Source organism: Pseudorasbora parva, chromosome 2, assembly GCF_024679245.1.
Source record: "Pseudorasbora parva isolate DD20220531a chromosome 2, ASM2467924v1, whole genome shotgun sequence".
NCBI lineage: Eukaryota > Metazoa > Chordata > Actinopteri > Cypriniformes > Gobionidae > Pseudorasbora > Pseudorasbora parva.
Genome location: NC_090173.1, coordinates 63,708,960 through 63,734,821, shown reverse-complemented (window position 1 = coordinate 63,734,821; position 25,862 = coordinate 63,708,960). Strand labels below are relative to the sequence as shown.

At 38.9% G+C, this 25,862-nt stretch overlaps 1 protein-coding gene across 1 annotated transcript; it reads left to right on the top strand.

The window, feature by feature from the left end:
* Window positions 1–9,758: 9,758 nt before the first annotated feature.
* si:dkey-92i17.2 (uncharacterized) lies at window positions 9,759–25,470 on the top strand. The gene is given in 6 exon segments (XM_067453262.1): window positions 9,759–9,852; window positions 21,511–21,546; window positions 21,791–21,928; window positions 23,387–23,541; window positions 23,544–23,583; window positions 25,160–25,470. Coding segments are annotated over 6 exon segments (774 nt in total).
* Window positions 25,471–25,862: the final 392 nt, after the last annotated feature.

The window sequence follows — 25,862 nt, the reverse complement described above, 5'->3', positions numbered from 1 at the left end:
CGTGTGTTACAAAATTGCAAACTGAGGGCAAAGCAGTGTTTGTGCTTTTAGTTTTGCAAACTCAGTGAATGGTTTTGCTATAAGTATTAATAGTTTTAGAAATTGTGCTATAAGAATCATGGTTAGGGTTTAAGTATTCAGAAAAAAAACTGTAAATAGGGAAATATTTTTTGTTGTAAAGTTTTATTTGAAGTTCCTTGATTTCACCACTAGATGTCATTATTTCTACCCAGGTTAATTCTCCTTGATTAAATGGTTGTAATGCTCTCACCTGTGTTGAATCACACCTAATGAGAAGCTTTATTAAAGGCCTCACAGCCTTTTGTTCTTGTTCAGTCCTGATGTTAGCCTAAACATTGTCACTCATAAGACTTTTTGGTTTAAGAATTTGTTCTGCTTTCTGCATTGTTTTTGGATGTTGGCGTGAAGAGGCAAAGATTAAGGCTCTTTTTACTGGTTTTTATTCCTCTGCATTTGGGTTCAACCTCCTCCAGTGGTTAACGTTACAGACACACACACTGGAGATCCCGGTTTGATCCCCAACTGGATTGTAAACATTTTTTCCTACAGCACTAGTAGACATTGTTTTTTTGTTTTAGGAATAATGTTGTTATTCAATATAAATGTTAATACTTTTTTGGGCAAACAAAGATTAATAAAAAAAAATTCTAAAATGTGTTCTGATTTAAGAATTTTTGGATGTTTGTGCTGAAAACACCAAGTAAGAGATTTATTTATTTAATTTTGTGTGGTGTTAAGTGGAGCATTGATTGGTGTTTTACAAAATTACCAGCATGAGTCATGAAACTTTACGGTTCCTTCTTAAAAAAAATCTAAAAAAATAGCATATTTCATCCGACCAAATAAAAGAAAAGTGTTTTTAATACAAAAAGGTCAACCTTCAAATAATGATGTTCAGTTCTGCACTCAACACTTGGTGGGGAATCCTTTTGCAGAAATGACTGCTTCAGTGCGGCGTGGCGTGGAGGCGATCAGCCTGTGGCACTGCTGAGGTGTTCTGGAGGCCCAGGATGCTTCGATAGCGGCCTTAAGCTCATCCAGAGTGTTGGGTCTGGCGTCTCTCAACTTTCTCTTCACAATATCCCACAGATTCTCTATGGGCTTCAGGTCAGGAGAGTTGAGCACAGTAATACCATGGTCAGTAAACCATTTACCAGTGGTTTTGGCACTGTGAGCAGGTGCCAGGTCATGCTTTTATTGAAGTTGTGCGGCTTATTACAGCACCATAGAATCTTTGTACAACTACATTAATGAGATTGCACAGTCATTTGGGGAAAGTGAGCCACAATTTGAGATGACTGGAGTTTGGGTTCATGCAGATGTTGAAGTTTCCCACTTGCTGGAGGCAGATGGCAGTCGTTTTACTGAATAAGATACAAACATTCGCCAATTATCTTTATAAAGGTTTATTTCTTGCAAGACAGAGCCACAGTCAACACAGTCATCAGTGCCTACATCGAGTGTGAACTGAAGACATAACAGAAGTCACAACCTCTTATAGCCCCATTGTCAAAACAATCCCTCTCAGTAGTTTTCCACACATGGGAAGAGTGTTAAACACAGCACAGAAGTGTCCTGTGTGGCAGACACATATAAGCTCCTGTATAAAAGCAAACACACCCTAAATAATCAATATTCTTCATCAGTGATTACAAATTTACCATAACATATATATAAGGAGCCTACCGTCGCAAGGGCTGGACTCGTCACCTGGCATAGCGGGCATTTTCCCGGTGAGCTGACGCACTTTGGCCCCAAAGTACAATAAATAAATACAAATGTATTTATTTATATTTGTTTTCCACTGACTGGCCCATCATGCAGGGACAGCGGCATATCCGCACAGCGCTGCCGCTGACAAACCTACTTTTCTGCTGCTCTATTAAGTGATGAAGGGCACTTTGACTCCGAATTTAGTTTTATATAATCGTGTGATATGGGAAGATTACAGGTTCTGTGTTGAATCAGCTGAAAACAGCCGCAACCATGTAAATAAATGACGAGGTAAACTGGAAAACGGCAATACACACAACTACAAACGTGTCACTTTAGCACAGCCACAATTTACCTTGCAGCTACTAACAGTAAATAAATGTGTTTTTTTAATTAAAATGTTGCTATTAATTTTCTGTAGGCCTATTTGACTGTTTTTGTATTTTGGGCCTGGGTACAAACCATCTTGCTGAGCCCGCCGTACCAAATAGGCCTACCATAGTGATACCAATGGGTGGGGTATTGCATTTGTATCATAAAAACACTTAAAATGTAAACAAAATAAGCCACACACTGATTAATACATTTTTGTTTTATTGTCAAAAGTACTTCTCCTTACTGAGATGACAAAAGGTCTAGCAGGTCCAAACCTGGACTAAATCAAATATACTGTAAAGCAGTTCTGAACAAGGACCATACTATAGGAGAACTTTGGTCTGAACATTAATAAACGCAAACTAAATAATGTCAGTTTTTACTAAATGCCCATTGACTGGTCTTTGAATGCGCAAATTTGCTGATCAGGTCTGCAAAGTTTTTTTTTTTGACCAACTGAATTTCTACAGTGTATGGCAAGGGTGTTGTATTAGTCATTTTCAATCATTAAGATGTGCATTAAACTGAGAACGATCAGTTGAATCTGTACTTAATGTAAGAGCGTGCGCGAGCTAATTTGGATAATTCGGTAAAATAGGCGCTAACGATCTGTTAGATTTTGACAGTGGAGGGAAATATGCAAGCTAAGTAGGTATCGTATAGCAGGTATAGCAGTTTCTGAACGATGTTATACTCGCTATCAGGTGACAACAAAAGGACAATTCATTAGCATCACACACACAATGACAAGTGAAATAATGCAAACAGTATTAGATAAAAGGAAATATATTTATTTAACATTATAGCATACAAACACGTAGAAAACTTGCAGAGAAATGCCAAAAAAGTCAATTAACAAAAATGTATTTGATACCATAGGCCTACTTTTAATTAACAAAACTAAAACCCGAAAACTTTAGGCCACCGAGCCAGGAGTCGCCGCGCCGCCTTCCTCTGCCAGTTGTGGGTTAACTTCCTCTGTCACCTGCGCCATTGGTCCGCTGGTCATCCGCACCAGAAGCAGGTCTCGCATCAGCAGGTTGGATCGATAGAAGGAAGCCATCAGTGTTAACCTTTAGGTCAAAAACTGCAGACAGTTGAAGGTGATCTTGGATAGCCTCCAGTTCGTTAAAAGCACTGCTGAGTCTCGCAGCACGCAGGTAGGTCCTCAGAGTTGGTGAGCAGCACTCGCTCCTCGCCATCAGCAGTAGAGAAGGTGGCCTTACCTCTAAAACGCATGGAAAAAGTTAGTGATGCCTGCTTCAGGTTGCATTTCTCACACCTGTGTGTCATGGACTTCTCCACAAACTCCTTCTGCTTAAATTGGCAACTGGAACTCTTTCACTGGATTTGGACTGTCCTTTAGAACGGCGCTGAAAAACACCCTTGATCCGTCCTCTTCACCGTCTTCTCCCTCTGGCTCTTCCAAATCTGCTATCTGCTCAATCATGCTTTCTGGACCGGTTCACAGACAGATGCTCCCCTCTCTCTCATACGAGTGGCCGCCCTCGGCCTGGTTAATGTAACGGTCCCACAACGTCACGCTGATCTCACCCATCCCATTACTGTCCAAGCCGTTGACTGTCACCATTCGATTTAAGGAACCGTGTCCTCAAACCTTCTCACCGACCTCTCTTACAGAAAGCAACCACAAAGAAGAAATTACTTTTCTATCCAGTTCGGAGACCTTCAGAACGCCAGCATTGAGGCTCTGAAATGTGAGCTCTGCAATGCGCACCTTCTGCTTTGGACTGAGTGCCTTCACCTCCGCTACAGTCAAAGCTTTGCAGCCCGGCGGCGAGTGACGTAGAAACGGCAGCCTGGTCACCTCTACTCTGGTTGAACAGGAGCACAAGACATCGTAGCCATCTGGATCATAGAAGCCTACAAGAAACAGGCAATAAAAGTCCCCAATTAAAACCCAGCCCACAAAAATGCAAGGCCCAGCTCTAAAAATAACTGGGACTACTTACTTAAGCTGTGCCTGATGTTCATCAGCTTGACAGTGTTGCCGTTCTTTTCAGCCTGGCTGAAAGTGGCTTGCTTATCCATTGAAAACACTTGTACTCTGTGGTATTCCTGTCTGGCGCTTTGTAGAACGGCGGTGAAAAACGACAAGTTGTTTCTTGATTGTTTTCTGGCCGACACATTGTGGATAAAGCCTTCCACCGCATCCATCCTTCACTTTGGCTGGACTGACCATTCTTTTCTGGCCATGCTCAATTAGTCTTCTTCTGGCACTGCAAGATGGTTGTCTTGAGCAAATGACAACATATTCGAAAACTTGGACCTACAGTGGGGCAAAAAAGTATTTAGTCAGACATCAATTGTGAAGATGAGAGAAGCCTGTAATTTTCATCATAGGTCCACTTCAACTATACTATGAGGGACTGAGTGAGAAAAAAAATCCAGAAATTCACACTGTCTGATTTTTTTAAAGTATGTGTTTGCAAATTATGGTGGAAAATAAGTGTTTGGTCAGTAAAACAGTTTCTCAATACTTTTATATACCCTTTGTTGGCAATGACTGAGGTCAAGCATTTTCTGTAAGTCACCACAAGGTTTTTACACACTGTTGGTGGTATTTTGGCCCAATCCTCCTTTTTTTTCCCTCCGTTTTGCAGATCTCGTCTAGAGCTGTGATATTGTGGGGCTGTCGCTGGGCAACACGGATTTTCAACTCCCTCCAAAGGTTTTCTATGGGGTTGAGATCTGGAGACTGGCTAGGCCACTCCAGGACCTTGAAATGCTTCTTACGAAGCCAATCCTTTGTTGGCCGGGCGGTGTGTTTGGGATCTATCTGAGGAGTTGAATGAACTGAAGTAACTGGCTTATACTCAATTTTTATCCACTGGTTTGGACAGATTTGCTCCTTTAAAGTCTCGATCTGTCTCATTTGTTTGATATGCACCCTGGTACACTGATGAACTGATGTAAAATCGAGTGTAGATGGCATTTGTCTGGCTTAAATGTCCACCTCCAGGCCTGGTTAAGTATAAGGGACAAATTGTATCTGCTAAGTCATACTATTTCTCACAAATGATAGGTCAGCAAAATAACCCAAAGCAACTTTTTCTATCGATAAACAAAATGTTAAATGCTGTGAATACTATGTCCAATGTGCCAGCTTTAGCTCATCTTTTGCAACAAGTTTTTACAGTTCTTCAACACAAAGATTGAGGACATATGTAATCATCTTGACACTGTACAAGTGTCATCTGTCAACACATTGAATGGTTATGTATTTACTGGTGTTCCACTTTCCTACTTAGGACTCACAGTCTCTGTGCAACATTGTCTCAAGTATGAAAGCAACCACTTCTGTTGTTGACCCCATACCAACTAGTTAGTTTAAGTCATGTTTTGAATCTCGCTGTCCTGCTGTACTGAGTATAGTCAGTGACTCACTGAGTGCTGGTGTGGTACCAGTTGCACTTAAAATTGCTGCCGTTACCAACACTGTAAAAATGTATAATCTTCCCAAATTTAAAATTTTCTAGTGACTGGTCACATCTAAAATGTTCAATTGGCCCAAGTGAAATTCTGTAAATGTAATTTTATCAATTGTAGCAATAGTCTGTTAACATTGGCTCAATGAGAAATAATTTGTTAAAACAAATCGAAATGTTATTGGCCCAATTGTACATTTTAAATTGTAGTAGCATTCCTTTTTATTTTCACCTAAACTAAAAATGTATTTTGGTAAATTTATATTAGTAAAGCAACTTCACTGTATTGTTTATTCACATTTCTGCACAGTAGACCTTAGTAAATAAAAATCTTAAAAAGATAAAAATCATGCATTTCAATTCAGGATTCTAAGATACACAAAACTCATTAGACCTTAGATCTTACAGTAACAACCACAAATATTTTAAAAAGGGACCTTGAAGTGGAACTGTTGCTGCTCATCACTTCAAGAATTCCCATTTTCATTCCAACTCTGTGATGCTCCAACGCCTCTGAACTCTAGCAATATTAATACTGATACTTAATAAATCCAGAACAATACAGAACATCTTCATTCCCCATGTTCTCGCCTATATTACCTGAAGACTAAAATATGCTTTATTTGTCTGTGGTACAATCCGAAAGAGATTCGAGCCAATAACACGAAAGCTGATTGGCTGCAATATAAGAAGCATGTTGGTCTCATTTATAGTTGTAATACAGCAAACTAGTTGGACTAGCGAGAGAAAGAACTACATCACCTCGGAATAAACACACACACACACTAATGAGCTGCGGGAGCACTTCAATGAACATTAGAGGTAGCCAGGGCCGGCATTTGCTATAGGCGAGCTAGGCGGGCGAGCGCGCTCTAGTGCCGCCCATTACTTTAAGCATAGAATCAGAACAAGCGAAATACAACATAATGTTCATTAAACATGATCATCATAGGACGCCCCCTCAGCCACACGTCTAATTACTTATCAATTATTAGATTGAATTGATGGTGATTATTGATTATCGGTTCAGGCGTTAGGTCAGGCAAGTGCTCATCCCTTGCGCGTTCATCAAGAACCAGGCGTCTAAACCCGCGGATGCACAGGGACGGAAAAACAGAAAGGAAGAGGATCAAAAGAGAGCCCAGTAAAGGGGTTAGTCTTCTTATCCCAGCCAATAAGTTGTTAAACAAAATTTTACTTTTATGAATATTATTATATTAGTATTATCAATATTATCAACTAATATTGGACGTTTGATTTCTGTCACTAAGCTATCACTTGCTAGTTTCCTACATATTATTACGTATTTCAAACATAACTCCACTGACAATAACCTACATGGATGTAATTTAAATATCAAAGTCCAGTATGATATAAATGTGGATAACGTATCGTACGCATGTTAGTTATGAAAAGGACAAATGCTCTCTACATGGGCGTCGGGAGCAAATAAAAAGTGGGTCCTCTCTCTGTTTTTTTGTTTTTGTTATGGGGAGCAAAACTCCATCTGGCCTAGGGCAACCAAAGAGCTAGAGCCGGCCCTGGAGGTAGTGTTACGTGGACGTAGGAAAATTAAGGCCTGTTTATTAGGGGTGTAACGATTCGGTTAACAACGATTCGATTCGTATCGCGATTTGAGGTTGTCGATACGATTTAAGGACGATATTGGTTCATTTAGAGCGATATGATCCCAAACGATTCAGTGACTTGAAATCGATTCAGTAACTTTTTAGCCAAAAATTTAAATCAGTGCAACTGATTTATTTCAACCGAATCGAATTGTTGTTAAAATGAATCGTTACACCCCTACTGTTTACAATTATTTAAGACCTAGAGCTCAATACTTCTGCAAATTTAAGACTTTTTTTAAGGCCTAAAATTTAGATGTTTAAATCTAAGACTTTTTGGGACTTTAAGACCACACGGAAACCCTGAACTAAATCAAACCGATATTTGGGGTGAGCACGTTTTGCGTTTGAAATGGCTTTTGTCACCTGCATCTATTCTTACACCTATTCATGTAGTTTTGCAGGAACGGTTTCCTCAAGTGTCACAGTTCTTCTGGATTTAGTTCATCTCAGTTTTGTATGTAATCACAAACAGACGAAGATGAGATCAGATCTCCATGTGGAGCATAGAGACTATTGTCACTCTTTATGCATAGAAAAATCTCACTTTTTTTATGAAATACCAATGTGCCTAAGACTTTTGCACAGTACTGTATATCAGCTATTCATTTAGCTACTACATCCAGCAACAGCTGTGCCAGTGGTCCTCACAGAAACAGTTGTTCTGACTGGTTTGCCTAATTGACCAATCCTGCATTGAGAAAGGTTAGGACTGCCTACCTTATTAACTTGGGCACACATAAATAAATACATAAATACATGTACAATGTAGAAATACATAAAAAGTGTAGAAAATGTAGAAATACATAAAAAGTAGAATAACAAATGGTACAAAAATAGTGCAATTAAAAAATATTATTTGGACAAAATTATTCACGTATTCATTCATTTATGATTAGCTGCATTTATCCATTTTAGAATTGTATTATTTCATTATTCATTAAATTATGCATTTATGTATTTATTTATACTTAAGTCATAAGCACCTGATTTGATGGAGGAGATTTTCTAGGGTGACTAGAGGGTACAAGATTTACGGGTGACTAGGTGGAGAAAATGAGGCATTAGTCCCATTCCCTTAGTCCCATTCACAGTGCCAGTGACACGCAGTGACAAAACATGATCCCATTCATTTTCAATGAACAGTAGAGAATATAAAGAAATGGTCTTGCATATGGTTCCATGTTCATTGAAAAAAGAGGAAGACCCTGAAGAGCAGTAGCCCTTCTCTGCACAGTTAAGTCTGCCATCTGTACAAGGGAATGAATATAATAACATCTGATTAATGAAAAATTTTAATGTATAAAAAACCAGACATTCTCTCAGATTTGATTTAATTTTTTTTGTTCTGAAGACAAATGGAAATCTAACAAGTCTGGATCGGCATGAGGGTTTGTAATTAATGACATGATTTTCATTTTGGGGTGAACTAACGCTGTATTGTCACAACCCTACTGGTCAGCTAACAAGGAAGGAATTTGATCAAGGAAGCTCAAGTATGTTTGCTCGAAATATTAGAACCAACAAGGTTCTGGCATACCTAGTGTCTCATACATTTAGCACAATCACAATATAGTTTGATAAAGTTATTTAGTTCAATAAATAGTAAATGAGATATTAGTATCGGGCTAAATTAGTTTATGAAAGGCTAAAGGCGTGAGTACACTGTTATTCTGAAAAATACAATGTTATGTAGGCTATGGAAAATATTATAGCGCACAGACTCTTCATTGTGAAATTGCTGTTTGTTTTGCTCCGGCAGTGATGGGGTTAACAAAGTAAGTTCGGTGGGCCGACGGGACAGTCTTCATCTCATAGACTGTCTTCGTTCTGATTAAAAGTTCGGAAATAGAGCTTCCCTTGTCTGTCATTTTTCAGACATTACAATATAGGCTACTATGTCCTCAACTAAAACATTCAGAGTCGTTAATTCGTTTAAAGGTGGGGGGGGGGGGGCGGGGGGGGGTGAAATGCTGTTTAATGCATACTGAGCTTTCCACTGTTAAAGACTTGGATTCCCATCCTAAACAGAGACAAAGTTTCAGAAACTAATGCTGGACGTTTGATGGAGTATTTCTGTGTTAAAAAATACTCCTTCCGGTTTCTCACAAGTTTCGGAGAGTTTTTTTCGAGTATGGGTCGGCTTGACGTTAATAGAGCGGAAGGTCCTTGTATGGGCCGTACGGACTCTTCTCCCGGTAGGGTGCGCGCAATTTGATCGCAGAAATAACGGGAAGCTTCACACAAAGTACGTTCGGAGGGCCGGCGGGACAGTCTTCATCTCATAAACTGTCTTCGTTCTGATTAAAAGTTTGGAAATAGAGCTTCCCTTGTCTGTCATATTTCAGACATTACAATATACTATGTCCTCCTCGAGTAAAACATTCAGAGAGTCGTTAATTCGTTTAACCTGCTAGTGTACTGGCCGCAGTAGTGTAACATTAATGCCCATGTTTTACGGTTTTATGCTGAAACATTGAGACCTGCACTCGGTTTAACGTAAACAAGACTTAATAAATACATATTTCAGTACTCACCATAACTTAAATGAAGAAAAATCCGTTTGGAAATGATGTCTGAACTTCTGTCGTCGTACTTCAGCGTCCCCTCACTCTCCCGTGCACATACATTTGAATCCACGCGTTGGATCCAACAGTGTCTCTCAGGTGAGTTTTTTTTCTCGTTTTTTTTCTCCGCAAGGCTTGTACGGCAAACACAAATTTTTCACTTTTACTTGATGAATTGGCTGAACACAATTTAATATGTTCAGTGAATCTATTTTTTTATTTTATCTTTACACCATAAGCTAAAATTACCCCAATGCATCTTTTTGTTTGGGGATAATTATTTGAAAGCAATTTCTTGAGTCAATATTTAAATGTCAGTTTCCACAATTCTTCAATACATTTTTTTTTTACAGTGAAATTAAGACAAATAATGCTGATTTTGAGAACCTTAACATTTTTTGACCCTACTCTAACCTTCCCTTTTTTTTCTAAAATCATAGAACAAGTTGTGGTTTCTCATCACAGGGATGCAAACAGTGTGCTTTTCGGCACCTCCCGCTTTTTCCGCGTCAGTTTGGGTGACTTGTGTGAATCGCACGGATCCGAAGAGATCTGATTATAATTTCACCATCAGTAATTCTGGATTGCCTCCACCAAACAGTAAATCAGAACAATGAGCGCTGGTGAACCGCTAGTGTTTCTTCTGGCTGCGCATCTTTTAATGTCTGTGGTATCTGACACTGCAACACAGTTCTGCCTGAGACTGGTTCGGCGCTGCGCCTTCCCGTTTTACTGGCAACGTTCTGGTGAGAATGAGATCACTGCAGGTTATAATGTTATACAGGGTTTTTCCTGCATAGAGATTGTGAGACAGCCGCCTACGCCTACAAAACTCAGACAGGCAGACAATTGCTCAGATTCAGCCTGTCGTGATAATCAGAAATACTATATATCGTCACATGATCCTTCAGCAATCACTCTTATATTATGATTTGCTGGTAGAAAGTCATCTAAAGCCATCCCATAGCTGAATGTGCGGGACAAGGTTATTATATTAATATTATTTCCATCGTTAAATTAAAGTTGACGGAAACTCGTGTTCCCTCCGCTGCTGCTGTCAATCATCATCTCCGTTCAGCATTCAAACTGTGCGTCGTGTTCGGTTACGACAGTCAGCAGGTAAAGCTCTCCAAGATCATACATTCCCATAATATAATACTTGATCTGTAAATAAAGGGCTGTGGATTTGAGTTTATAGACTCAAAACTCTGTAGACAACTTTTCTCTGGTAATTAGCTTTAGTTCACGCTAGTGATGTTAACATTGACACCAAAGCTCTAGGGGTGTAACGATTCGGTTAACGATTGGATTCGTATCGCGATTTGAGGTTGTCGATACGATTAAAGGACGATATTGGTTCATTTAGAGCGATATGATCCGAAACGATTCAGTGACTTGAAATCAATTCAGTAACTTTTTAGCCAAAAATTTAAATCAGTGTGAAAGTTTTATTTTAACCGAATCGTTACACCCCTACGAAGCTCTGAAGCGTGTGTCAAAAAAATGAAACTAATTTCTGTGAAGCTTTGTATCGATGCTTGATTCGTTCTATCAAAACCACGTGACCAATGACGTCCGAAGCTTCGTTTCACAAACACCCATGTGACTGATTCAGAAAGGTTTAAAAATGTGCGCCACAGGGCGGGCCCTTGTGGGTTGTTGAGGTGTATTGCGTTGCATTGAGCGGTTTTGTGTATTGCGCGAGTTTGTTATGGAACCTGCTGCAAAGAGAGGGTGTTCTGAAATGTGGGAACACTTTCATTTGATTTCGCCCAATAAGGTTGATCATTTATTTGGCTTTTGTTCTGCCGCATATATTTATTTAATTAATTAATCCGCACTGGCCTATGACTTCATACAACCCCAAATCAGAAAAAGTTGGGACAGTATGGAATGTGCAAATAAAATAAAAAAGAAGTGATTTCTAAAATTACTTTGACTTGTATTTCATTGCAGACAATATGAACACAAAATATTTCATGTTTTGTCTGGTCAACTTCATGTCATTTGTAAATATGCATCTTTTCCTGTCATTCAGACCTGCAACACATTTCAAAAAAATGTTGGGACAGTAAAGCATTTACCACTTTGTAATTTTGCCATTCCTTTTCACAACACTTAAAAGACGTTTAGGGACTGAAGACACCAAGTGATGAAGTGTTTCAGGTGTAATTTTGTCCCATTCTTCCTGCAAACAAGTCTTAAGGTGGGCAACAGTACGGGGTCTTCGTTGTCGCATTTTGCGCTTCAAAGTGCGCCACACATTCTCTATTGGAGACCGGTCGGGACTGCAGGCAGGCCAGTCAAGTACCCGTACCCTCTTCCTCCGCAGCCAGGACTTTGTAATGTGTGCAGAATGTGGTTTTGCATTGTCTTGTTGAAATATGCATGGACGTCCCTGGAAAAGATATCTTCTTGAAGGCAGCATATTATGCTCCAAAATCTCTATGTACTTTTCAGCATTAATGGTGCCTTCACAGAAGTGGAAGTTACCTTTGCCAAGGGCACTGACACAACCCCATACCATGACAGACCCTGGCTTTTGGACTTGTTGCTGGTAACAGTCTGGATGATCCTTTTCTTCTTTGGTCCGGAGCACACGGCGTCCATTCCTCCCAAAAAATACCTGAAATACTGATTCATCTGACCACAGTACACATTTCCACTGTGTGATGGTCCATCCCAGATGCCTCCGAGCCCAGAGAAGTCGACGGCGCTTCTGGACACTGTTAACATAAGGCTTCCTTTTGGCACAGTACAGTTTTAACTGGCATTTGTGGATGTAACTACGTATTGTGGTACTTGACAAAGGTTTGCCAAAGTAGTCCTGAGCCCATGTGGTGATATCGCTTCTTGATGAATGACGATTCTTGATGCAGTGCCGCCTGAGGGATCGGAGATCACGGGTGTTCAGCTTAGGCTTGCGGCCTTGTCCTTTACGTACTGAAATTCCTCCAGATTCCTTGAATCTTGTAATTATGTTATGCACTGTTGAATGTGAAATATCCAAATCTCTTCCTATCTTTCTTTGAGGAACATTGTTTTTAAACATTTCAATAATTTCCTCACGTATTTGTTGGCAAACTGGCGATCCTCGGCCCATCTTTGCTCCTAAAGGATTAGATCTTTCTTGGATGCTGCTTTTGTACCAAATCATAATTTCAATCACCTGTTGACATCACCTGTTTCAAATCACATCATTATTTAACCCTTTCACCTCATTACTAGCCCTAAATTGCTTCTGTCCCAACTTTTTTTGAAATGTGTTTGCAGGTCTGAATGACAGGAAAGGATGCATATTTACAAATGACATGAAGTTGACCAGACAAAACATGAAATATTTTGTGTTCATATTGTCTGCAATGAAATACAAGTCAAAGTAATTTTAGAAATCACTACTTTCTTTTTTTATTTGCGTTTTCCAAACTGTCCCAACTTTTTCTGATTTGGGGTTGTACATTAGAGACAAGTATAGGCCTATCCTTAATTTTCTTTTTTTTTCTAGGTCAAATGTTTGATTTGCTCCCAGCAGCTGGCCTATAATAATAATACATCATCCATGTTGAGGCATTTTCGGGCAAAGCATGACAGTGTCAGATCCTCTCTACAAGTTATGGAGAACAACCAGGGTGAAAGCCAGCCTCCTTTTTTTCATCTAGCTGTTCATTTTCAAGTATTGGAAAAATTAAGTGGTTAAAAAAATGGGTAACACTTTATAATATCAGTACATGAATTATCATGTACTAATACCTTAATTAATAATTACTTGACCATGAACTAATGATGAATTGTACTAATGAAGAAGTAATGAAGATCTAACATGAGTCACATGAATTACTGCATGAATAACACCACCTTAATTACATGTTAGTTCCTGCTTGTTAATTAATGTATTAATTAACATTTTGGGGTAAACCAAATCAAACATGCTCTAGAAGAAAGATGTAGGCATCTATATATATATCTATATCTATCATATTCTCACACGCTGTCCTACACTAACGTATTCATTAAGTAGATTACATTTTTCAAATGAAAATCAGTGTTAGCAGAGATTATGGTTATCACTTTGGTTATGTTTTAGACTGGTTTACTGTCTTTATATAATAATAATGCTCAGTCATACATTTGTCTTTTTTCATGCTTCAAAATGTGTCCAGTTTCCTCTTACCGTTCGGTTTCTTTACCATCCCAATGCAGGCACAACACCTCTGCTCTTCCACTTTTTTACAAACCAGCAAAAGCACCAAATAATATCTGATTTAGATCAGCTGTATACAGGGAGTGCAGAATTATTAGGCAAATCCTCGTTATGCATGTTGTCTTACTCCAAGCTGTATAGGCTGGAAAGCCTACTACCAGTTAAGCATATTAGGTGATGTGCATCTCTGTAATGAGAAGGGGTGTGGACTAATGACATCAACACCCTATATCAGGTGTGCATAATTATTAGGCAACTTCCTTTCCTTTGGCAAAATGGGTCAAAAGAAGGACTTGACAGGCTCAGAAAAGTCAAAAATAGTTAGATATATTGCAGAGGGATACAGCAGTCTTAAAATAGCCAAGCTTCTGAAGCGTGATCATCGAACAATCAAGCGTTTCATTCAAAATAGTCAACAGGGTCGCAAGAAGCGTGTGGAAAAACCAAGGCGCAAAATAACTGCCCGTGAACTGAGAAAAGTCAAGCGTGCAGCTGCCAAGATGCCACTTGCCACCAGTTTGGCCATATTTCAGAGCTGCAACATCACTGGAGTGCCCAAAAGCACAAGGTGTGCAATACTCAGAGACATGGCCAAGGTAAGAAAGGCAGAAAGTCGACCACCACTGAACAAGACGCACAAGCTGAAACGTCAAGACTGGGCCAAGAAATATCTCAAGACTGATTTTTCTAAGGTTTTATGGACTGATGATATGAGAGTGAGTCTTGATGGGCCAGATGGATGGGCCCGTGGCTGGATTGGTAAAGGGCAGAGAGCTCCAGTCCGACTCAGACGCCAGCAAGGTGGAGGTGGAGTACTGGTTTGGGCTGGTATCATCAAAGATGAGCTTGTGGGGCCTTTTCGGGTTGAGGATGGAGTCAAGCTCAACTCCCAGTCCTACTGCCAGTTTCTGGAAGACACCTTCTTCAAGCAGTGGTACAGGAAGAAGTCTGCATCCTTCAAGAAAAACATGATTTTCATGCAGGACAATGCTCCATCACACGCGTCCAAGTACTCCACAGCGTGGCTGGCAAGAAAGGGTATAAAAGAAGAAAATCTAATGATATGGCCTCCTTGTTCACCTGATCTGAACCCCATTGAGAACCTGTGGTCCATCATCAAATGTGCGATTTACAAGGAGGGAAAACAGTCCACCTCTCTGAACAGTGTCTGGGAGGCTGTGGTTGCTGCTGCACGCAATGTTGATGGTGAACAGATCAAAACACTGACAGAATCCATGGATGGCAGGCTTTTGAGTGTCCTTGCAAAGAAAGGTGGCTATATTGGTCACTGATTTGTTTTTGTTTGGTTTTTGAATGTCAGAAATGTATATTTGTGAATGTTGAGATGTTATATTGGTTTCACTGGTAAAAATAAATAATTGAAATGGGTATAAATTAGTTTTTTGTTAAGTTGCCTAATAATTATGCACAGTAATAGTCACCTGCACACACAGATATCCCCCTAAAATAGCTAAAACTAAAAACTAAAACTTCCAAAAATATTCAGCTTTGATATTAATGAGTTTTTTGTGTTCATTGAGAACATGGTTGTTGTTCAATAATAAAATTAATCCTCAAAAATACAACTTGCCTAATAATTCTGCACTCCCTGTATGTGCCCAAGTGCAAATTAAATCGTTTTGATAAATAATAGCTTTTATTTACACACAGTGCACATTCTCCAGGTCGTGCTTACCAGGTTGTTTATTAAAGCTGAAATGTGCCCAGATGTTGGCTTTTAAAGTAGTTAGAGCATTTTTAATTAGGCTACTCTCACTGTATGCTAACACGACAGCACGTACGTGACAAATAACATTATATGTGACGTCAGTAACATTATGATTGGTTATGGTCTATTCCTGAATCCATAGCGAATTGTCCTCGTCTGCATCGAAATTGCGACACCCATACTGTCAATCCCAATGAATATCTTCCTACTTCACTCATGTCTCAGCAATTTTATTAAATTACTTACCTTCTGATGGGTTTGCTGTATTTTCAGTCTGAACATTCTTGCGTGCAGATACGACTACAGGGGGAAGGAAGCATAGTTCAACATTAAAGAAAACATGTACACAAGCAGGGTTGCCAACTCTTACACATTTGGCTTCGTCTCACATTATCAGGCTACCCAACTAAAACGCACAACATATAAGACAACAGAAAATAAATCTTCATGTAGGAATTTTACCACCAGCACAGGACTTAACTCAATTTAAGAAAATCTGTGTTTTGGATAAATTAACTCAAGCAACACAGTCTGACAAATTCTGCACCAAATCAATTTCTTCATGATGTGATCAATTTTCTGTCAGTTGGGAGTTTCACTGTTATACAGTAGGTTTAACTAAAGTCAACTAAAGATATCAAGAGCCTTGCAATGTTTGAAACTTTTGTTATACGCCAGTACACCAGGAAGACTTTAAAAGACGTGCTTCATTAATAAATCTGTAAAATCTTAATGTAGTCTTTAACAAAAACGCAATTTTCTCAGGTCTTTGTACAAAATTTGTGTTTTATATAAAACGTATACTTAGTGTTGATAAAGAATGCATAATGCTAAATAAAAAGAAAAGTAAAAGTCAGCATAGACAAGCATATACTTCAAAATTTTAACAATCATCAATTAAAGCAATCCCTGGTATGGGCACTAACATTGCTAAGGGAGTTGTTAACGCTCATTTTTTAACCTTTTTGAATGCAAAAGTGTGAAGGCCATGACTTGTGGAATTACCTGTATTGCATGATCCATGGGTAATGTAGTTTTCACCACAAATCTAGCTGTTAAACACGATTGTTTATTTAGAAAAGTAGTTAAAATAATGCTAACAGATGACTTCAAAGAAAGCATATCATTTACTACCTCACAAAGAGAGATCACAAAGATCACAATAGGGCTGTCTTTAAAGGTGATTAAATTATCATTAGAGATTTCTCTAATTATCATTTCACGCTTCAGAATGCCTATCTATCTATCTATCTATCTATCTATCTATCTATCTATCTATCTATCTATCTATCTATCTATCTATCTATCTGTCTGTCTGTCTGTCTGTCTGTCTGTCTGTCTGTCTTTCTATCTATCTATCTATCTATCTATCTATCTATCTATCTATCTATCTATCTATCGCCTTTGAATAAATATTCACCTCTTATGCATGCACTGAGATAGAGAAAAAACGCATCTCCTTCTGTGTACAGTGGGCCTTGTAACGATTCAGTGACTTGAAATCAATTCAGTAACTTTTTAGCCAAAAATTTAAATCAGTGTGAAAGTTTTATTTCAACCGAATCGAATCATTGTTAAAACGAATTGTTACACCCCTAATCACGATACATACAATTCTTGCTATGCATTTCATGAGAACATGTTGGGGTCACCGTCATACACCTTTTACATTTACATTTACATTTATGCATTTAGCAGACGCTTTTATCCAAAGCGACTTACAACTCAGGAGAACAGGAAGCGATCCGTCAAGAAGAGGCAACGAAACACAAAAAGTGCCCTAGATACTAAGATTTGTACACTGCTCAGAGTAGCAAAGACCAGAAAAGGAAAGGAGAAATAGAGGGGGAAATTTTTTTTTTTTTTTTTTTAATGTAAGATTAAGTGCTCATGGAAGAGATGAGTTTTTACCTGTCTTTTGAACGAAGTGAGTGATTCGGTTGTGCGTATGGAGGACGGAAGGTCGTTCCACCAACCCGGAACAATGAAAGAAAAAGTTTGAGAGAGGGATTTCATGCCTCTCTGTGATGGTACCACAAGCCTTCGCTCATTAGCTGAGCGAAGGCTTCTGGTGGGTGTGTAGATGCGTAGGAGTGAGTCGAAGTACGCGGGTGCTGCGCTTGTGGAAGATCCATAAGCAAGAGTCAGGGCTTTGAATTTGATCCGGGCAGCGAGTGGTAGCCAATGCAGAGAGATGAATAGAGGTGTGACATGAGCCCTTTTGGGCTCATTGAATACAAGACGTGCTGCAGCGTTCTGGATCATTTGCAGCGGTTTGATTGCACAAGATGGAAGTCCAGCCAGAAGCGCATTGCAATAGTCAAGTCTAGAAATGACCAGGGCTTGGACAAGAAGCTGTGTTGCATGCTCCGTAAGGAACGGTCTGATTTTCCTGATATTGTGCAATGCAAACCTGCATGACCGAGCCGTCTTCGAGATGTGGTCTTTGAAGGAGAGCTGGTCATCAAAGATTACTCCAAGATTTCTGACCGACCCCGAAGGAGTAATCAGAGATGAACCTAGCTGGATGGTAAAATCGTGTTGTATGGTCGGATTAGCAGGGAAAACAAGCAGCTCAGTCTTTGCTAGATTGAGCTGCAGGTGATGTTTTTTCATCCATGCCGAGATGTCCGCCAGACAGCTTGAGATTCGTGCAGCTACTGTGTGATCATCTGGTTGAAATGAGAGGTAGAGCTGTGTGTCATCAGCATAGCAATGATAAGAGAGACCATGTGCCTGAATGATGGGTCCCAGTGATGTAGTGTAAATGGAGAAGAGGAGAGGTCCAAGCACTGAGCCCTGAGGAACCCCCGTGGTCAGTTGATGTGTTTTGGATACCTGACCTTTTTGATCACTTCATTAAGTTTTGTTTTTAGAATGACTTTCTTTAAAGTGAATTTCATTTTGTATAAATTGTATCTTAATTTTAATCAGCATTTCATTAACCAATTGACTGGATTTTATAAATAAGCAAACCAAGTAAACTTGACGTGACTTATAAAGTGCTTTCCAGAGCTGTTATAAACATCCACATCACTATGATTGGATGGTCTTTTTTTTGCACCACTTTATTTAAGCGTTTATGTGGAGTGTAGAAATTATTGCATGCTTCATCGAGCCGCCAACACGAGAGCTTGCATTTTTTTTCCTGACACCAACAGCAGATGAAAAATATATCTATAGAAAGCTTGAAATGTCTACTTTTTAAACAAAACAATTCAAAACTATAAGAAATCCCCGCTCCATGTAATCCGTATGAAAGTGGCATTTCTCTCAAGGCACGTTCACTTGCTATTTGTAGAGATGATTCGGCATCGTCAGCTTCATCTTGGATTTAAATGAACAGCGACTAGTTGACTAGAAAATGTTAGCCCGGGACAGTCCTATTTATCTCATATATTTTCGAACCAGCACATCACAAAGGGCATTCTGGGTTGAGCGAGTGGCCCTGAATGGACTGAGTGGGTGTAATCTTCCGAAAGGTGCTCTCTGCTCTGGAGGAAAGTTTAGATTATAGTGTCTGTTCAAGTCCAAACTCCTGGGATGGGTTCACAAATGAAATGACTGGTTCTTATGAGAATCGAAAACCGTTTAATTCTGACACAAGTAGTGTTAATTTTGTCACCTATTTTTAATTTAGTCTTAAGCCCTATTCGCACGGGATTAGTATTATCTGGGGACCTCTGGTGATTTGTAATAATTGCAGAGAATGTCTGTGATCTTAACCCCGTGCGAATCGGCCATGTCTGTAATTTCTAAAGTAAAAATTCCCCCGCAAATCACCTACCATATTTCGCCGAACACTGAGGTCCTGTGATAATAATAGTCCAGTGCGAATCGAAATCTGTGATTTGTCCAGGATTAGGAGGATCGTATATCATTTTTGCAAGGTTTTTGTTTCCTGTGCGCACTTCTGTCTTTATCTTTCACGAAGAATGGAGGCTGCATTCATTATGCGCACCGTTATGAATTCCCACACGGATACTTTCACTTTAGAATGAGTACCAATTTGGGAGCAAATTGCTTGAATGGTGCGTTTAATATTAATATCAATACTAATCTTAATGAAAAACATGAAAACAGAACAGTTCAATGACAAGCTCACTTAAATGGGCGCTTTTACATTTAGCTTTGAAACTGAATCATCCGCCGTATATTGTCAGTTTCTCACTCGTGATAAATGAAATCTGACTCCTGCCGCCGGTCTGTGCTCAGTTCAATTTTTAATTAGCGTCTGTTCTCTTACTGAACTAAATTATTTTCATTACTATAAAACAATCAAAACGTTATCGATACATATGACTGTTTTTGATTTCATACAGCTATATCTATAAAAAAAAAACATTTACAAGTCTTGACATCATATCCGTGGGAGAAGTCAGTAAATTCAAGTAAAATCACAGGCTTTGCTTATTCCGTGCGAATGTGCCACGCAAAACTCAGATATTTTGAAGGCATATAAACTGAATATTCTCTCTCGTGATGAAAAAGTAGAGACGATTGTTGACGAAAATGAAGAGAGATTTTATCTTAGTTTTTATTTTATGCAAAACAATTTAGTTACGTCCTTAGTCAGCATTTTTGGACATTGGTGCAGTCTCGTCATCGTCTCGTCTTTTTGACGGTTTTTGACGAACATATTTTGTCTCATCTCGCCTGACGAAATTAAAGCAGCACTAGGTAACTTTTCAACCTTCATAATATATTTTTTAAGACTCTTGTGATGATAAATCGACTTACAATAGGTTGAATGACACGTCTGCCATAGCCTGATGGGGTCTGTATCGTTTTTAATCGTACTTTTAAACTTCGGGTTTCGGGTAGTAACCCGAGAACAAAAAGAACTACAAAATTCGACTGCTTTACGGCATATACGTCACTTCCACCAACACACACACTTCCTTACATTCGGACGTGCGAGCCCAACTGTGTTCGTCGGATAATATAGTCATGTCCGAAGCAGCAGAGACAAATAAGAAAGAAAAGGTTTTGTTGGAGGAAAGCAATAAGAGGAAACGAGAGAGTGCTGTGATTAAAGGCAGGACGAGGATCAACATGTGACCAGCGTTTGCTCGTCGGCGTGAGCTGAAGGAGGCGTGCCCGACCGATGCTGTCCTGCTCGTTACGGTGATTACCGACCACTCAAACACTGAACTGAAGTATCATATAGATTTTGGAAAACGCTAACCAATAGACTACTATAATGATGCTGGCTTGTAAACGTGAGCATCGTGATTATTTGGCGTTTGAAAAAAAAAATAAAACCCATGAAATTATATTCATATGACATGCTGAAGCATAAGCCACTGACTGTAACGTTACCTGGGATGAAGACATTTCCCACGCGCCGCCAGAAGAACTCGAACTCCTCTTGCAGTGTTCAGGGGAACTGTTAGTGCTGCACCGACCCACGTGACGCTTTTATGAAGTTATGTGGCCCGCCCCGCACCACTGGATATATCTTTACAACCCGCCGCGCACCCGCGACCATTAAATAGACATACGGGGTCCGCGGGTTATGAGACGACCCGCGCATCACTAGCTCAGGGCTATCAGGGTGTCATGTCAACAAATGCACGCGATGGCGTCCCCTGCTGTAGGAGGACAGAGCTTACGACAGTAGCTGAGGACATTATTTTTTCCAAACTGTAGGGGGACCCCGAGAGCAAAAGTTACCCAGGGCTGCTTTAACACTGGACATTCTCTGAAATACGCAATACAGAAATGAATTTGATCAAAGTGCCTGTTTCATGCCAACTTTAAAACTCTTGTTTAAACACTGCCTGTTTCTCTATTCTAAGTTGGTTGTTTGTTTTGTTCATTTCAGGACTTCAACCTGCAATACAGCAAACCAGAGAAACAGGTTTGTTTGTAGCCTTTTCTACATTGACACGCAGGAAATACGTAAATATTACAAACTAAGATAAAGATAAATGTTGTATTCATTTTCTTTCTTTTTTTTTGTGAGTAATTTGGTTCACACAAATGTGGCTGTAAATGTCTAGTGTAAATTATGTATCTCGAATTAGGCCTAATTCATGTAGGCCATATTTTTCTTATTTTGCTTTCTTAGCCAATGTTCATATTTTTGATATCTCTTTTATAAGGTGCACCCACTTTACAGATTGCTCTTGACAAAGCAAAACAGACAATAGAGATTCAGAAGCAGAAGATTCTTCATCTTCAGGAAAAAGTTGACTCTCTGACAGATGACAAAAATGTTCTCAGATCAAGATTGGAGGATGGTATGTAATGGGGTCATGAACTTCCTTTAAGAGCAATTCTGCCTGTCAGTATGTTGCAACCTTTAATTAGAAATGCTTTAATTGGACAAGAAATGAGTAGTGGGAAGTTCGGATCATTTTACTGACTCGGATCTTTGAATCTCATTCAGCAAAATGAAAGAATATTTTTTTCAAGTCATTTCGTTCATTTAAACAGAATCTAATTAAAATGTTACTTTAACATTTTTTTAACACTTTACATTTAATCACGTCTGTTCCCTAGAAAGATTAGTTCACCTCTTGTGATTTCTGGTTCGAGCCGTTAGTTCTGTCATCATGTCTTATCTGGCCATGACAGCCTTATATGGAATACATGCGTCCGGAAACAGAAAAGATTAGTTCATCTCTCGAGTCTTCTTGTTCAAGGCATTTGTTCAAGTCCCCATTGGCTGAATGCAGAAACAGTTCATCTCTCGAGTCTTCGGGTCTGACTCTTGAGTTTCGTTTTTTTTTTATGTCACGTGACTGCTTCCCGGTTTAGTGTCTCGCAACATTATACAACATTACAGTAGTATTATTGACTGCATATTGTAATATATTTATTATTATAAAATCATGATGAACAAATCATTTCTGTTTCCGGTGACTGCATAGCCTTGTCTATGGGGCTGGGACTTGATGAACAAATGACTCTGATGAATTTGAGAGATTAACTAATCTTTTCTGTTTCTGGAACAGAACATATGGGATGTTGCGCATGCGCGGTCAACACAAAATGAACAAATCGCTCTCTGAGACAACCCGTTGTTCTCGAGTGATATTAAAGTTTCGTGTGGAAATGCTGTGGACCCTGAGGGTGACATTAACCCCTTTCATACTCTGTAGTCCTAGGAACTATTAGCCATGGCAGATACCCAAGCACTATAAGTTCCCCTAGGGCCATTTTTCTGGTTGCATTTGCACCCCCAGTAGAACTTTGAAGTGACGCAAGCCACACTTGTTGTTGTGACTTTTACGTTATTATTAGATAGAACTGTTATACAAATAATGTACACCGTATATGAAAAAGTATGTGTTTGCCATGTGGTTGATGCCCAATGTCGTTAGCTGTTCAATAATGAATTACATTTCGTTATTGAACTTGGCAGACGCTTTGATCCAAAGCGACTTGCATTGCATTCAAGGTACACATTTTTGCTGGGGTTTTTTGTTTCGTTTTTTGGTCAGTTCTTGCGTTCCCTAGAACTCAAACCCATGACCTTGGCGAACCCATTACATAATCAAGTTTCGCTCGGTGCCCTCAAATGTGCGTTGGATTTTATCCTTAGCGTATTGGTTGAGAAGTCCATCTATTAATAGTAACACTGTTTTACATGCCTTATCAAAGACTGGTTGTTGAAGTTTTTTCCATTTGTTTTAAAAAGTAAAAAACATTAAGTGTGGTAAAAAAAATATTTAAAGTTTTTTTCTTTGTCATAGCACTTCTGAGGCGTGAAGCAGTTATCTCGCCTGGAAAGGCACTGACTGCATCTTCCTCCACTACTGCTGCACAGTCCAGTGAAGGTGATGAATCGTCTGATTCCTCCGAATCTTCAGATTCTGAACCAAGATCAAAGAAGAAGAAAAAGGAAAAAACAAGAAGAAATCCAAGAAACTGAGGGTTGACTATAGGAGAGGTAAGTTTATTCTATCAAACTAGGGGTGTAACGATTCGGTTTAACAACGATTCGATTCGGTTGAAATAAAACTTTCACACTGATTTAAATTTTTGGCTAAAAAGTTACTGAATTGATTTCAAGTCACTGAATCGTTTCGGCTCATATCGCTCTAAATGAACCAATATCGTCCTTAAATCATATCAACAACCTCAAATCGCGATACGAATCGAATCGTTGTTAAACGAATCGTTACACCCCTATATCAAACGTATTAAAAGGTACACTGTAAAAAGTATGTTGACTTCCCTTAAAAAAAAAAAAAAAAAGGAAACCGGTTGCATTAATCTCAATAAGTATGCATAATTGAATAAAGTTATTGGAACTGTAAAGTTGACATAACTTTGTTTTTCCAATTACGCATGCGTAATGAGATTAATGCAACCGGTTTCCTCAATTTTTTTTTAAAGTGAAGTCAATGATAACTTTTTACAGTGCATATTTCATCCAGAAATGAAAATTGTGAAAGCTTTAAAGGGTTACTTCAGCGATTAGCATTAAGCTTTGTATCAGTAAAAACCCGATAGTATATTCGAATTATCGTACACTCCCTGACTCCTGCTGCGTTTGTGCTGTGACACTCATTTTGCTCACTTGTGCTACATTGGGCAGACACGTTCAGTTTTTAATAGGGGTGTAACGATTCGGTTTACTTCGATTCGTATCGCGATTTGAGGTTGTCGATATGATTTAAGGACGATATTGGTTCATTTAGAGCGATATGATCCGAAACGATTCAGTGACTTGAAATCAATTCAGTAACTTTTTAGCCAAAAATTTAAATCAGTGTGAAAGTTTTATTTTAACCGAATCGAACCGTTGTTAAAACGAATCATTACACCCCTAGTTTTTAACTGTAGTGTCTGTTCTCTAACTGAACGAAATTATTGTATTGCTATGAAAATGAAAAAGACGGTGGGCAAGTGATAACCGGTAGCACGGATAAACTGACAAGTAGCAAGCAAGTGTATTCTGTTGTTGTATTTCATCCACATAAGCCAAAAATACATTTTCTTGATACTGGGCTACTCCACAGAGGTTGGCATCCCGCTCTGTCTTAAGTAGTCAGAACATAAACAACCTTAGTGAAATTAACTTTAGTGATTTTGGATAAGACAAAAACATGGTTTGGAAGATGGATTCATGATGTACTTGCTGATTTGAATTCTGTAAATTGAGAAAAAACATGTGTACCTTAAAGGTAATCTGCTAACTTAGCTAGTTATTTTTATTGTCACCATTTTATTCAAGTTTAATATCCAAATGTTAGTGAGAAGAAAATTAAAAATATTTTTTAGATATCAATATGCATATGCGATAACATTGTTTATGCAATTGTTTTAGTAGCCCCTTGCACAATGTTTAATGAAGTGTTGCAACGAAATTAAGTTTGTTGGGATAACCACGTTGTTGTTTGGAAGTCTGTTCTTGAAGCAATAGTACAACGAAAAATTATCATTCTCATTATTAATGTAATTTACTCACCTTTATGCTGTACCAAACTCATACAACATTCTTCTTTATTCTCTTCCCCCAGTGAGAACTCCTGAAGACTCCATCAAACGCTACCACAAAGTTTTACATCTGGTTACTTGTGGTTTCACAAAAGCAGAGGCGTACAACAAAATTAATGTTGACAGGAATACAATTGTCATGCAAGCCCCCATGGCTGGATTGGCAATTGCAAATCCTGAAGAGTACAAGGCTTTGAGAGCAACCTTTAAAAATGGAGAGAGCCTCCAAAAACTCTCAGATATGTGTCTGACACGGTGCCTGGATCTACCTAATGCAGAAATTATTAAAAAGTTGAAACAGAGCAGTGCCCTTCTTCATACCGCAAAGAAGTGAGGTGTATATACACTTGTTGCTTAAAGGGATAGTTCACCCAAAAATGAAAATCGTCATCATTTACTCATGCTCCAGCGTTTACAGACCGGTATGAGTTTCTTTCTTCTGCTGAAAATAGAATATGTTTGTTACCAAGTAGATTTTGGGCCCGAATGACTACCATAGTATTTTTTTCCTACTTATGGTAGTCATTCGTGCCCGAGATCTGCTTGGTTACAAACATCTTTCCAAATATATTCTATTTTCAGCAAAAGAAAGAAACTCACACCAATTTGGAACCGCTTGAGGGTGACACTGATTTTCATTCGAAAAATGTAATCTACTTAATGAATACGTTAGTGTAGGACAGCGTGTGAGAATATGATAGATATAGATATATAGATGCCTACATC